General features: G+C 48.4%; 1 protein-coding gene across 3 annotated transcripts in view; it reads left to right on the forward strand.

Moving 5' to 3' along the window:
- The window catches only part of PLEKHA7 (pleckstrin homology domain containing A7), a 203,080-nt gene that overhangs the window by 126,976 nt on the left and 61,873 nt on the right, over window positions 1-14,231 (forward strand). For all 3 annotated transcript variants that reach the window (XM_070428234.1, XM_070428236.1, XM_070428235.1), the window contains exons 5-8: window positions 6,804-6,915; window positions 7,677-7,781; window positions 10,364-10,436; window positions 11,826-11,926. In XM_070428234.1, coding sequence (XP_070284335.1) covers window positions 6,804-6,915; window positions 7,677-7,781; window positions 10,364-10,436; window positions 11,826-11,926 — 391 coding nt within the window. The remainder of the gene's footprint in view (window positions 1-6,803; window positions 6,916-7,676; window positions 7,782-10,363; window positions 10,437-11,825; window positions 11,927-14,231) is intronic.

Raw genomic sequence — 14,231 nt, forward strand, 5'->3', positions numbered from 1 at the left:
AGCCTGCCTCTCAGGGCACCCTAGTGAGTTTAGCTTGTTCCTTCCCTTGGGGCCTGAGCAGCCCTCTGTTTTCTCATTGGATCGTTTGGAAAAGAGCTACAAGTTGGAATCGCCTGGAATGTTATGAGTGGTGTTGGGAGAATAACGCTTAAAACGATATCTTGCTGAAGGTAAGCATTACCTTTGACCTCTTTGGGGGTTCATTTTGCAGGCTTCAGGGAAGGCTCTCCAAGGTGGGTGCCAATTATGGGCCTGGGGTGGGGTATCTCCCGCTGCTGGGAGATGGCTGTCTCCCTTCCCTCCTGCAGTTACATGTTGGTAAAAGCTGATAGTGAGAGACTAGAGCACAGGATTGGGGGTGGGGGGGGTGTGTACTACGGAGCAGGGAGACAGAATCTGTCCTGTTGCTCATCAGCTGAGCCCTGGGCTGTGAGGCCGACGTGTTGCTCTGTGGCTGTATAGCCATTACCTTGTCACTCCAGATTGACAGTCTTGGGCAGGCTTTGCCTGTTGCATTTGGTTGCCATGGCAGCAGAGAAAAGGAGGAAAAATGGAAACACCTGGCAAGCAGATACAGAAACTTAGACTGTTCAGTTTTCCTTCTTGGTCTAGGAGACGGCGCTGGCGACAGTCACAGGTAGGGGAAGAGGTGGTAACAGTGTCCTTAGTTCATTTAGACACCTGAGTGTTGGCTTGGCTTTTGATGTTGATGTTGCGAGGAACATTGGCACGGGCTGCAGTCACTGCCACACGACCACCGTGTCTCCGGCTCTGTCTGTGCTGGGTGACAATGCTGCAATGATGGCTTCCCTGTGTGTGGAAAGGAAGCTGCTGCTTGCAAACAGGCATTTTGCTTCCTCCTGTGACTTCCCTGTCCTTTCCTTTACCTTCCCCTGGTCTGGGATGTTCCCAGATCTCCATTAGAAAGGCTGTTTTCCACCGAGAGAAGTGGCTGCCTGGAGAGCCAGGAGGAGCAGGTAGGCTAGAGAGGGCTCGCCAAAGGCTCTTGCAGAATTGCAGCATGTCTGAAACAGCAGAGCAGAGGCAGGAGGAATAGCAGAGGTCAAGGTCTGGTTCTCCCATAGACAGACATGCACCCTGGACAGCAGAAGGGACTGACCCAGGGTCATTTGGCAGAACGGGACTCGGGCGAATTCAGGGAAGCGCTGGGATGCGGGGGGAGGCGGTGGGGAGCCCAGAGGCTCACTGGATTATTTTCAATAATCCAAACAGCCAGATGAGGGGCGCTGTTTGGGCTGGGGAGCCCAGAGGCTCACTGGATTATTTTCAATAATCCAAACAGCCAGATGAGGGGTGCTGTTTGGGCTGGTTTCCAGCTCCCCGGGTGGAGTGGGGTAGGGAAATGGAGCTTGTGTTCCAGAGAGGATTGTGGGGGAAGGGGAAAGAACACAGAAAGCCATAGTTGAGTAATGAGGCCATAGTTGCTGAATGAAAACCCGTGTCAGACACCTCCCCAGGGTGTTGGGAGTGTACAGTAAGGGTAGGCGTTCTGTCTGTGTGTGTGTCTTTCTCTGGGAAGAGGGGGTGTGGAGGAGTCTGCCTGTTTGGGACAAGAACTTCCTTTTATTCTTGCTTTTCCTTGTGCATTGCTTTTCCATACCCCTTAGGTGGTGGGTGTCAGCATCTTAAAAAATTTGCTGGTTGTTTTTGAATGTGCCTCCTTTCATAGCAGTAGTTTTAGCTGAGTTCTCTGTGTAGGATCCTTGAAGACAGAGCATGAATCTGGGGGCCTATTTTTCCAGGAATTAATGGGATCTAGATATCATCTCATGATGTCTTCTCAGTAAGAGATTCCCGATTCCCCACAGCTTTCTAACCTCCTATCCTCACCGTGAAGACTCTTGGCATTATTATTCCCTCGGGGAAAGGATGGGAGTCCAGTCCCCCAGCCACATGGTTACTACATTTTAAAGAAACCCCAGATAAAGTGTTTATTGGGGTATTTGTAGGAAATGATTGTTGCTCAGAAGTTAATTGTTTGGCATCTTGAGCTTTCTAGAGAGAAGTGCCTTGGAAATAAAAAATAAGATTTAAATTCTGGGGGACCCACTGGTGACAGCCACAAGTTGCTTTTCATTTAGAGCCATTCTTCATGGTTTTCTAAGCATTGTTTCAATTCATACAACGGCCTTGTGAGAGAAGAGCAGTTTTCACCCCATTCTACACTAACGGAAACTGAGGCCCAGAGGCGCGATGTGACTTGTGGGGGAGTCCGTCAGCTGCAGAGCTTCGTTGAGACCCAGTTTTTCTGGGTTCCTGGTCTTTCCAGCACCCCAGGATCCTCTGAGTTTGGGGGGTAGTCTTGGGGCTGAGAAGAGCAAAGCCTGCCTCTGTCAGACTTGGGGACTTGGCTGTAGGCTGGTGTCTCTGGCCCAAGGTTTGTGGAGTCCAACTTCTGTTTTGGGGAAGTCATGAAATCTCCCTGAGCCTCCATTTCCTCCTCCATGAAATGGAGATGGGAAAACTGGCTTTGCAGGTTAAGGGAGGTAATGTGGGCAACGTGCCTGACACATAGTAGGTGCTGGACAAGTATAGCCCAGCCCCTCTGCTTGCTTGACCTTGTGTACCTGTCCCTGAGGTTGGTGACCTACCTGTTGTGATGGCAGTAGGTAGGGAAGGGTCTTGCTGTGATTCCACTTCAGTTGCTCCTCTTCTCAATGTCGACTGAAGAGGCAGCTGAGGGTCCCATCAACCAAACTCACCTAAGTTCAGACCCAACAGAAAGAAATAGCTTCTGAAGTAGAACCTCCCTTTCTCGCGGCCCTCTCTGTCAGGGTTGTGTGCATTTATAGGTAGGAAGCAGCAGCAGCTCCTTTTACCCACAGAAACGGAAGGACGAGAGAGTAACTCCTGGCCCAGGCTCACCTGACACATCCTGGAGGCAGTGCAGAGTAGAATGAAGTCATTTTCCTATTGAGCTTCTCCAGACTGAGTGTTGTCTGCTCCTAACTTCGTTTGTTCCTTTCAGAGGGGAGGCAATTGAGTTACAACCCCAGCTCACTGTTTTGAGCTTCAGCCCAGAGCCTTCCAGCAAAATAACCAGCATTCGTGCAGCCCAGACCCAGGAAAAAGTCTTTGTTCGAATCATCCCACTGTACTCTGGGAATCCAGATAGCACAGACACCTGGCCAGCAGGCTTTTAAGTTAATAGGTTTGATTTAATGACACGAGAGTCTGCCTCCCCATAGCATGTGCAGGGTTTCGTCTCCTCTCCGGAGGTCTGTGTGACTCCTGTGCCTAAGCGCAGGCTGTTGGGAACCGAGCCATCTTCCCAGCTGCGCAGCTCAGGGCACATGCACTTCTCTGGGGGAGGAGGAGGGTTCTTGGGTGAACCTTGCAGGGAGTATACTTTGGTCTGAGGAGTTGAGGTCAAATCGTGTCTTCCCGCCAGGCTTTAAATTGGGGTATCCTGCCCTGGCTGAGCATTGGCCTGCAGACTGAAGGGTTGCAGGTTCGATTCCAGTCAAGGGCACGTACCTTGGTTGCAGGCTTGATCCCTGGCCCCTGTCAGAGCTCATGTCGGAGGCAACCAATTGATGTGTCTTTCTCATGTTAATGTTTCTCTCTGTGTATGTCTCCCCCTCCTTTTTAATCTCTCAAAAAAAAAAAAAAATCAATGGAAAAAATATCCCCAGGTAAGGATTAACAAAAAATTAAAAATAAAGTGGGGACACCCCCTAAGAGTAACTGACTGAAGCAAATGTACCAGAAGGCAGACATCCACTTGAGTGATGATCCCTTCAGTGTTGTCTCTTGCGGAGGCTTCACACGGGCGCCACTGTTGTTCCTGTTGCTTAAAACGATATGGTAAACAGCCACTAGAAGTTTCCAACAGAACCAGCTTTTAGCCAAGTGAGAAAATGGTTTTTGAGATTCTTTTTCATGTTCTCATTTTTGGATACCAAGTGGTGTCCCAAGCATGGCCATCCATCAGTGTTTTGTTTATTTTTGTGTGTGTTGTAATTCTGGATAACTTCCAGTTCTTTCCAGAAGTCATAGTCATCCCTGGAGGGCCCACGAGGTCATAACCCACGTTGAGGAGATTCAGAGGAACATCTTCTGAAGGCAGATCTTGGTACTTGGCTGAGGGGGTAGCTGTGCGCACCTCATTGTATCAGCGAGCCAGGTCAGGGGCCAGTCTGTTCTTCAGCTGGGAGCTGTCCCTGCCCATGGGGAGCCCTGGTGAAGACACACTCTTTATTTGTGGAGACAACCATGGTCCCCTCCCTGCAGGAAGATTTAGTGTGGACCTCAGTCATACTTCCTAACAAACCAGCTTTCTCTGGGTGTGGCTTAGCGGAGGTCTCTGTAGGCATGAAGAATGGAGTTGTCTTCATGTGACACCCGCTTCCCGCCCCGCCCCTCACTGATGTTCAGTGTTGGGCCCGCAACCACTTCTCCTCCAGCTGAAATATGTTCACAGCTGGCTCCCTAGGTGGTGGTTGTACCCTCTGTCCTCACTCACCTGACACTGCAGGGCAGTCATCTTTTTTCCTGTACGATTGGCCTGGGAGCTCCTCGACCAGCCAGCATTTCAGAAGCCAGTGCGGGGAGGAGAAGGTGTTGGTGTGCAAGAAGACGATTAAAGTTAGAGCTGCAGAGGTGAGGTGCAGAAATGGCAAAGTGGCCACCTGTCCTGGATTTTCTGGGCAGTCACAAATCCAGATCAGCCTTTCTCTGTCCCACCGTGGAGGAGTGGCGTAGCTAATGGATGGAATCTGGAACAGTCACTTGAAATGATGTGGATGAGTTAAAGGAATGGAGAAAATGTTTATAATAAGTTTTCTTAATCAAGATGCAAAATCACAAACAGTGTGATCACAGTTATATAAAAACAAAAAGCCATCTCCCCCCACAAAAAAACACAGGTATATAGAAACGAATGAAAGTAAATATAACAAGTATTAGAAAAATGATTTTCCTTTGGGTAGTGGGACTGTGGTGATTTTTTCTTTCAGCTTTTCTTAATATTTCTCAAATATTCTCTATAAGTCTTGAATAAGTCTTAAGTGGGAGCAAATTAAACTTGATAAATTCTCAACCAAACCTTTTTCATTGTTACACAGTAAGTGCTGAATTTCAGCTTAGAGATACAGGTGCCATAACGGAGGTGACCTGAGATTTCTTCTTGACTCACACCTTAGAAATCTGAAAAGTCAGGCAAGACCAGGTTCCAGGAAGGCGTTGGGGACATAGTTCTTTCTGGAGGCAGGGCCTAGACAAGGCAGCCTCTCAGGGCCCCTGCCCACCACCAGTCGGCGAGGATCCCTGCTGCACGCAGCCTCTGCCAACAGCGAGTGGGGCTGAGTGTAGGGACATTCTCTGAGTGGGAGCAGTGACAAAAGTCTGGCTGGGATGGAGGCGGGGGTGGGATGGGTGGGGAATCTGGAGTGAGTGTCTGAGCCTATAAGGAGCCAGTGAGTGAGCCTTCTGCCTGAGGGTCTTGCATCTCCAGCTGCCAAGCACCCGGCAGGACCCAGCTCCTTGGAAAGATGGTGCCCGCGGCTGTGGTCCTTCTGTGAAGAACCTCCCTGATGGTGCAGGGTCCCGGGGTCTGGCTTGGGGCGTAGGAAGAATTGCTTATTCTTTGAGCAGCAATGTTTTTTCAAGGAAGCAGCCTATTTTATCTCTAAGGTGGAAGCTAGGATTTTCCCTCGTAGCACCTCTGTGAAGGTGAGGCTGGAGAAAGGCCATCAGAGCGCTCCATCTTCAGCTGTGTCCTGCCTGGGATCTTCCATCTCCATCTCTGAGGGGTCCTGGCCCAGCCTCCAGATCCGATTTTCTCCACTCCTCAGGCAAAGAGCCTCAGTCTCCTGCAGCCGCCTGGACCCTGTTGCCTGGCAGAGCAGTGGACAAAACCCAGCCTCCTCTGGGACTTGCGCTATGCGGAAGGCTCACTGGCCCCATAGTTAGCAGCATCTGGGAGTCAGCCCGGAGCCGTTCAAGGATAGCATTGAATTTGTGTGGAGGCATTTGCCGCCTCGCTGCTTTGAAAAACTGGCCAATGCTGGGGCTCTGTGGAGGCAGGTGAGAAGGGTTCTGCAAGGCGGCTCTTGAGTGTTGTCCCCAAAGTGCTGGTCCTCTAGGGCAAGTGGGAGGAATGATGTCACTGGATGCTGATTGGGACGGACCCGGGGTCCTCATGGGGACCCAGGCATGCTTCGTTCTTCCTGCTCTCCCGGCATGGCTCAAGGGGTTAATATCTCCAATGGCTCTATTTTGGGGCAACTGGAATGTTCCCAGAATAGGACTCTTTGTTGAGTAGTCTATTTTGGGAGGCAGGCCCTACTGGCGTTTATGTAAGTGAGTCTCTGTGTGTATCTGGGGGTGTGGATGTGTTCACAAGTGATTTCTTGTTACTAATTATAAGCAGCTTCTTTTGTGAGCCAGGGAGATGGAGAGAGTGTGTGTAAGGGGTATGGATTGCTCTTGTTGTGAAGAGTGGTGTGTGACCGTGTGATGGGGCAGTTGCCATAGACACGTGAGTAGGAGAGTAAATGTGGGGACCTTAGGACAGCAGGCAGGGATGACTGCCTTGGCCCCTTTGTGGGGTGTCATGCTGTGGAGATGTGCCCCGCTGTCATCCTCTTGATTCCATGAAGCACATGGGTAGGCTAGGCGTCCTGGCCCTCAGGCTGCAGTCTGGAGTCAAGTGGTCCCCAAAAGGTCGGTCCTGGCTTGCCTAAGGCCTATCAACCGGTTCTAAGCAGAAATGAATCTCAGATTCCACTTCCTACCGCAGTCTGGCACTTAATCACTGGATTCTCCTATCTCCCCCACAGGCCAAATCCACATATGTCGAAGCAAGAGAGAAACCAAAGACCGTCCAGCATGGTCAGCGAAACGTCCACAACTGGGACCACGTCCACCGTGGAGGCCAAACCCGGCCCCAAGGTGAGCTCCTGGCTGCTCATGCCTTCTGTCCCTTCTTTTATAGTTGCCAAGCCCCTTTGTAATCAGAAGCCCATTTGACCTTGACCCTAGTTTTGTGAAGGACACACATGAGAAGTATTCTCCCGCACTAATAGATGGGGAAATTGAGGCCAGTTGGGGGAGTGTCCCTTGTCCAGGAAAACAGGTGATTGCTGACAGAACCAGGACTGGCATCCTGTCCCTTGGATGCATCTTCACTTTCCAGGCGTATCTTGTGTTAGAGACGGCCTGGAGCACTTTGTGACAGATGGCCCCGAGGAAGGGTGCCCTTGAATAAGGCCCAGAGGTTTCTTGTGCTCGAGCTGTGGGCGCAGGGAAAGGAGCCAGCCTTGCAGGGGAGAAGTGCTGAGACCGCCCCCAACTAGCAGGGATACATATCTGGTGATTGGCAAAGTCTGTGACCAAAAAGTAGCTTTGTTCCAGAAAGCTGTAGGACATATTGGGGCCAACAGCTGCTGGTGGAAGTTGATTGAAAAATCCCTTTAAATTTTTTCCTCTGTGACCCAGATGGGAAGCTTGCCAGGTCTGGGGCTCGCCTATTAATTAGAAGGCGGTGGCCATGTGCACGCCTGGTCCATGTCTCCTCACTGTTCTTCTGATCAAAGGGCGCTGGCACGGAGAGTGAGGCCTAGGGAGCCTGCAGCTCTCCCATGGCACATGTGCTTTTTTGGTGCCTCCCTAAATCCTCGCAGCTGCTAGAGTTCAGGTCTGCTTTTCCCTAGATCATCAAGTCCAGCAATAAAGTCCACAGTTTTGGGAAGAGGGACCAAGCCATTCGGAGGAACCCCAATGTTCCGGTGGTGGTGAGGGGCTGGCTGCACAAGCAGGTGAGGAGGCTGGGGAGGGAGGGTGGGGAGGATAGGATTGCTCTTGCTGATTTCTTTCCTTTCCCTGGCCCCTGCGAGCTGGGGACAGGCTCATAATAAGTGTTCTATTCCTGGGCTGGTCTGAAGCAGGTAGTTTTCGCCCACTGACTGCACTGAGCAATTTGCTGTTCGTTTTTATGAGTAGACTCGCCACTCAATGGCTACAGCTTCCCTCCCCAAACCCACTTACCCACTTTGGCCCTTGGTGCTCTTTGCTGTGCTGGGACCCAGGCGCTGGTGTGGGTGGGCCAACACGAATCCAACCTTCCCACCAGCACTTGCCTTCCTGATGTTAGAGTCTTTGTTATCATTGGGCCGAAAAATCCCTGTTTTTCCTCTTTCCCAGTCTAGCCCCCTAGCACCTCAAGTTCCAAATCAGCCAACCTCAGCTCATTGTCTCCTCCCCGCCCCCCCCCCCCCCGCCCCCCAATATGCTTTTCTGGATCTCAGGTTAGAAACCTCAGCACCGCCACCAGCTCCACCTTCTCCCACATCCATCCCGTCATGAAGCCCTCCCAGTCTGCTCCATCTCCCCTAGGCCATCCTTCATCTCTGTCCTCCCCATCACTTGCTCTGCCTCTGGTCCTCTGGCCATGCAGAGTCTGTGAGCGCCCAGGGCCAGAGACCATGTCCCTCTTGTCTCCTTCCTTCTCTTCTTGCTATCCACCCACTCATTCATCCTGCCATATTCTAAATGCTCTCACAGCAGATATTAGGAGATGGATAACATGTGGTCCCTGCCCTTGAGGAACTGAAGGTCTGCAGGAGGAAGGGGGGAGGGAGAGACACAAATAGACACATGTCTCACATGTCATACCCTCACTCAGCACATTCTGTCATATATCATGTTACCTGAAAAAACAGAAATCCAACTCCAAAAGCAATGATGTAAATTTTTACTAAAGGATTTATGGGAAGACAGGAGGGCATTACATTGCACACCACACAGAAGAAATCCATAAAAGTCCCCATGAAATCTGTCTCCCCAGTTCTGATCCCCATGGCAACTCCCACAGCCCTTCAGCCTCTTATGTCAACCACTCCTCTGGCACCACCTCTCTCTTAAGGATACCCCTCCCCTCACAGCTCTGTTCTCACTCTTCTTTCTTACTTCCGCTCATCTCTTTACTCCCCTGAGTAATTTAACCCTCTGACTTTTTCCACTTGCATCTCTGTACCCATTACATAAAAGAATGCTCCTTTGAAATGTGGAGGGAGAAGGAAGGAATTATAAATAATTCTCCCCAAGCTCCACCCCTAGCCCCTTGGGTGTGCTGTGACTGTAACAGAGGTGTGTGTAGCGTGCTGTGGACACAGCAAAGAGAATGTAGCTGTGCTTGGGGGAATCCTGAAAGGCTTCCCAGAGGAAGTGATGTTTGAACCAGGTATGGAAGGGTGGAGAGGAGTTTTCAAAAAAAAAGCAACCATCATATGCTTAGAAATTACCTGGTCAATGCAAAAAATAAAACCAGGAAATGTATGAACTCAGCAAATTAAATTTGTTTTTAGCACTTTAGTAAGTAGAGAATGAACAGACTTCATGTTGTTAGGTTTAGAAACTGTCCAGTTTAAAAAATATGTATATTTTTATTGATTTCAGAGAGGAAGGGATGGGAGAGAGAGAGAGAAACATCACTGATGAGAGAGAAAATCATCCATCGGATGCCTCCTGCATGCCCCACACTGGGGATTGAGCCTGCAACCCAGGCATGTGCCCTGACTGGGAATCGAACCATGAACTCTTGGTTCATAGGTTGACACTCAACTAGTGGGCCACGCCAACTGGGCTTTTTAAAAAAAATTTAAACCTGTCAAAAACTTTTGCAGAAGGAACACAATTTTAACAGCTAAAAAGGCTCTGGAATTTTCCTAGGTTTGGGAATAAACTGATCCTAAAACACTACTATTTTCCTACTGTGATTATGTCTTCTTAAAAATTTTCACATTCACCTAAAAATATTTCATAAAGATAACGATTCACATTTTAGAAGAGTAAAGACAGATTCTTATTAATGAAACAATTTGATAGCAAGAAAATCCAAGTCGCTTTACATTGAATGGAAGGAAAGTACAGTCTCTTACGGTAGAAACAAAAATCAGTCTCTCTGGTGGAGAACTGAACTTAATCAAATGAGAACTTGCTTTATTGATTAATTAGCTAACTTAACCTCTTGGTTTCATAATGTGTAAATCAGTTTTCTAATCAGCTTAAGTGAAAGCATTTTACAGCATAGCATTTAATTAAACAAAACTTTTTCTTAAAAGCTGATTTCATTCTTAAATGAAGAACTGTATTTTTGAATCCATATGTTTCTTTCTAAAAGAAGGATGCTTATAATATAGGAATCTGTTTCCAGGAAAGAAAGAAAAAAACTTCCTAGGGCTAAACCATCATTGAATCTAAAATTTAATTTCCTAGTGAAAGAATGTCTGTAAAATAAAAATTTATTAATTTCTTGAGAGAGTGAATATGGGCAAGTCAAGACTGGGGAGGGGGAACAGAGTGCGCAGACACCGCCCTAATTCTTTTTCTTGCTTTGCAGGACAGTTCTGGGATGAGGCTATGGAAAAGGAGGTGGTTTGTGCTTGCTGATTATTGCTTGTTTTACTATAAAGGTGAGCGGAGGCTCGAGCCACCATGGGCTCTGTGCTGGAGCGGGTGGAGAGGTGATGTAAATGTGGTCGTCTCAGATTCAGTGACTGCGCTAATTAGTCACCTATTGATCTGCTGAGGTGTTCACTTTTACATATATGGATGATTGGTGACATCATTTTTTGCAAGTCCCAGCTCTGGAAGTTCCATTTATTGCGTTAAAATAAATAGGATCTAGTGTGCTACTACTTAGGGCCTCAGGATCTGCAGTTGTGTCAGCTTCTGCCCCACTCAGGACACAAGCACACCTTTGACGTAATCTGGAGAGGCGGGAAGTATAGGTAGACATTGTATTTTGTAACCTGTTATCTGGATTTATCCACTGGGATATTGGATGGACAACTGGTGGATTGAGTTGGCCGTATGAACATTTATGGAGCCCCAGTACATAGAGGTAGGCTGTGCAGCAGTGAGAAGGAAGGTATGCCTCAAAGTGTGGAGGAAGAGGTAGCCTACGTTTAAGACAAGATTGGGAGTGATAGGTGCTTTAGAAGGTATCCAAAGTGCTTGGGCAGTTTAGGGGGAGTAAGGAGTTAATTACATGTGGGAGCATTTGGGGAGGCTTCTGAGAAGAGAGAGGACTTGAGTTGGGCTTTGAAGGATAGGTACTGCTTTGCTTGTGTGTGGGGGTAGGGAGAAGGCGGGGAATGGACATTACTGGCAGAGGAAATAACTTTAGTAAAAGTTCTAGAAGCAGAAGAAAGTGGACTGACAGACCTGTGAGGCCAGAGTGAGTCTCGAATGGAGGCTGTACTAGGAGATGAGGCTCAGGAGGTGGGTAAGGGCTGTGACACCAGGTAGAGGAAGTTGGCTTCATTCTGTGTCCAATGGGCAGTATGTGTCCAAAGTGCCTTTGAGTAGGAGAGAGACAGGACCACTGTCGTCAGGAAGTGGCCTGTGGTGTGAAGATGATTAGGAGGAGGAGGAGGAGGAGGAGGAGGAGGATGGAGGTAGAAGGTAGGATGCTTCACACCCACCTGTGAGGTTTGCTCCATCCAGAACGCCCTTCCCCATCCTTGAAGACACTTTACATATTACCTTCTGAAGTCGCAACATCCTCAAACTGTGTGTCACCCCTGCCTCTGTTCCCGCAGCACTTGGCATATGTTGTATTTCAGGAGTTAGCAGTTGAGTGTGTTTACATGTGTGTTTCAGCCCCGAGGGAGAGGGCCCAGTCTGATTCACCTGTAGTTCTAGCATTAGAACAGAGGGCCCAGGGGAACAGCTGCATGGACTGCCAGTGAATGTTGTCATCCTGGGGAGAGATAAGGAGCCCTGAGCTAGGGCAATGGGTGGACCAGCCCAAGGGAGGTGCCGCAGAAGGCTATTCTGATGTGCTTTTCCATCCAAAGACAGCCGAGAAGAAGTGGTCCTTGGGAGCATTCCTCTGCCCAGCTACTTCACATCGCCGGTGGGCCCTGAGGACCGCATAAGTCGCAAGTATTCCTTCAAGGTACGGCCCCTTCTCCTCTAGGAAGCTGTGTTCCCACATAAGGCTTTATTAAAAGCAGTTCTTTTTCTGGGGAACAGGAAGAAGTTAAGCTAGAGAGTTGCACTCATGTTAGCAGTTACAAATTCTTTACACACGAGTAATATCACATGACAAGTGCTTTCATTGGTATCGGAGCTGCTGAGTCCCCCAGCCTTGCTCAAATATTTAGACCCCTCTCTTCCTCTCTCTGTAAGTCCTGTGATTGCAGATTGGACACAGCCCTTCTCTTGCTTTCTTATCACTGTGAACAGCCAGTCTAACCAGCATCCAGCCATTTAGTGCGAAGGATGGTCCCTCGTGATGGATTTGTATCAGTTATATTATGAACATTTACAATGAGGGTTAGGGGGCCTGCCTGTTGAAGAGATTTTCAGGTTTGGCCATTTTGTTTATATTGTCGAAAAGCAATTAGAATCAAATTTGGTTTACTTTCTGGATCATTGGAGTTTCCTAGGGAAATCCGTTTAGCCGTAAAACCCCTTTTCTATTTCCTTCATCGCCATAACTGATGGCCATCCTTTGACAGCCTCTGGCATCTTCACAGCCAGATGTGGAGACTCCAGGAAGGTGTGGTCAGGCCCAAACTTGGGGAACCTTGAGGCCCTCTCTTTCAGTGGCCTCCACAATTCTGCCACTGCTGATATTTCTTGGATTCCTGGGGATGGTGAGGGTGGATGGGTTGAAGGTCAACATTATTGGCAGTTGGAGTGGAAGTCTCACTGAAGCAACTGGCTGCTGGTGCCAGTAGCCACAGGGAACACCTCTCACGCTGCTCAGGATATGAGGCAGTGACATGCATTCAAGCTGGGGTCTGGGCTCCTGCCTACACTACTTATATAGCTTGGCTATTTCCATGTTGGGGGTACAAGATGAGTACTAGGCAGTAGCTACTAAAGAGGAGGTTGAACAAAAGTCAAGCCCTAATCGGTTTGGCTCAGTGGATAGAGCGTCGGCCTGCGGACTGACGGGTCCCAGGTTCAATTCCAGTGAAGGCATGTACCTCGGTTGCAGCACATTCCCAATTGGGGGTGTTGCTGGAGGCAGCTGATCAATGTTTCTCTCTCATTGATGTTTCTAACTCTCTATCCCTCTCCCTTCCTCTCTGTAAAAAATAAATAAATAAATGAATAAATAAATAAATATATTTTTTTAAAAAGTCAAGTTTTCCAGCCTCAGATAGTTAAAGGACCATGGAAAGCACATGAAAAGACACCTTCTGTTCTCTGGGAGGGTTAAAGGGAAGCGTTGGTATGCCGTGTCCAAAGGCGTCGTTGGCAAGTGATGGTCTGCATCGGCATTTTGACCTGGAGTCCTCTGTGGTGGTTGGAAAGTCAGGTCTCATTTTCCTCCACCTCCTTCCCGAGCTTTGTCCATCAACAGGTGTGAGCTGTCTGTCTCTCTTCCCTGACTGTCACTCTCCTCATGACTCCAGAATTGTGATGGTTTGATTCTTGGATGCTCTCCCACTTCATGTTGCATTATGTGGTATTGCCTATGTCTGCACGACCTTTGATGATTTGAGAAGTGCTTTTATCCATGTTAGCTCATGGAGTGCTTGTGGGGAGCTGGTGAGGTCAGTATCATTAGCTTCATTTTATAGGTCAGGGACATGAGGATTGGAGCTCGGAAGACACTTGCCCAAAATCACAGGGCTGGGAGATGATGGAGACAGACCTTGAACCTGAACTATATCCTCTTTCAATTGAATTCCAGGGAGGGAAGACAATTTCTTTCTCTTCCTCTTATTTTGGTTACCTCCTGCAGGCACATGGTCAGGGGTGCCAGGTGATTAGACTTAATGTTCATTGTTATCATTTTAGCATACTCTTCTCTTTAATTGTTCAAAAGTCTCTCCTGCTTATTGTGGGCTCTGAAACCAGTTTGTTCAATGGGTTTCAGGCTGGTCTTTTGCTTAGAAAACCTTCCTTTCTAGGGTCAAGTGTTGCTTTTGGGCAAGCAATCTGGGTAATGATGTTGTATGTGATTTTTGGGGGGATAGCATTTGGAATAGTCTCAAAGTAACTGATCACATCTATTTATATTCCATCTTAACACTTTCTGGGGAGTTGTGAAAATAGATTCTAGGAAAACATCTTTTATGTGTCATAGATTCTCTTCTTTAAAATTTTTTTCTTAGACTCTACTAAGAAAAATCTTTTTGTCTGGGAGACAGAAGACATGCATGTGCTGGGGGAGGGGCTCTTAGGGGAGACCCTTAGCGTCTGAGAGCAGAGAAAAGCTACTGCCGGCAGATCTGGTGGTATTC

The sequence above is a fragment of the Myotis yumanensis genome, unplaced genomic scaffold (genome assembly GCF_028538775.1).
Source record: "Myotis yumanensis isolate MYYU_CA2020_CCGP unplaced genomic scaffold, mMyoYum1.0.hap1 SCAF_10, whole genome shotgun sequence".
Lineage (NCBI taxonomy): Eukaryota > Metazoa > Chordata > Mammalia > Chiroptera > Vespertilionidae > Myotis > Myotis yumanensis.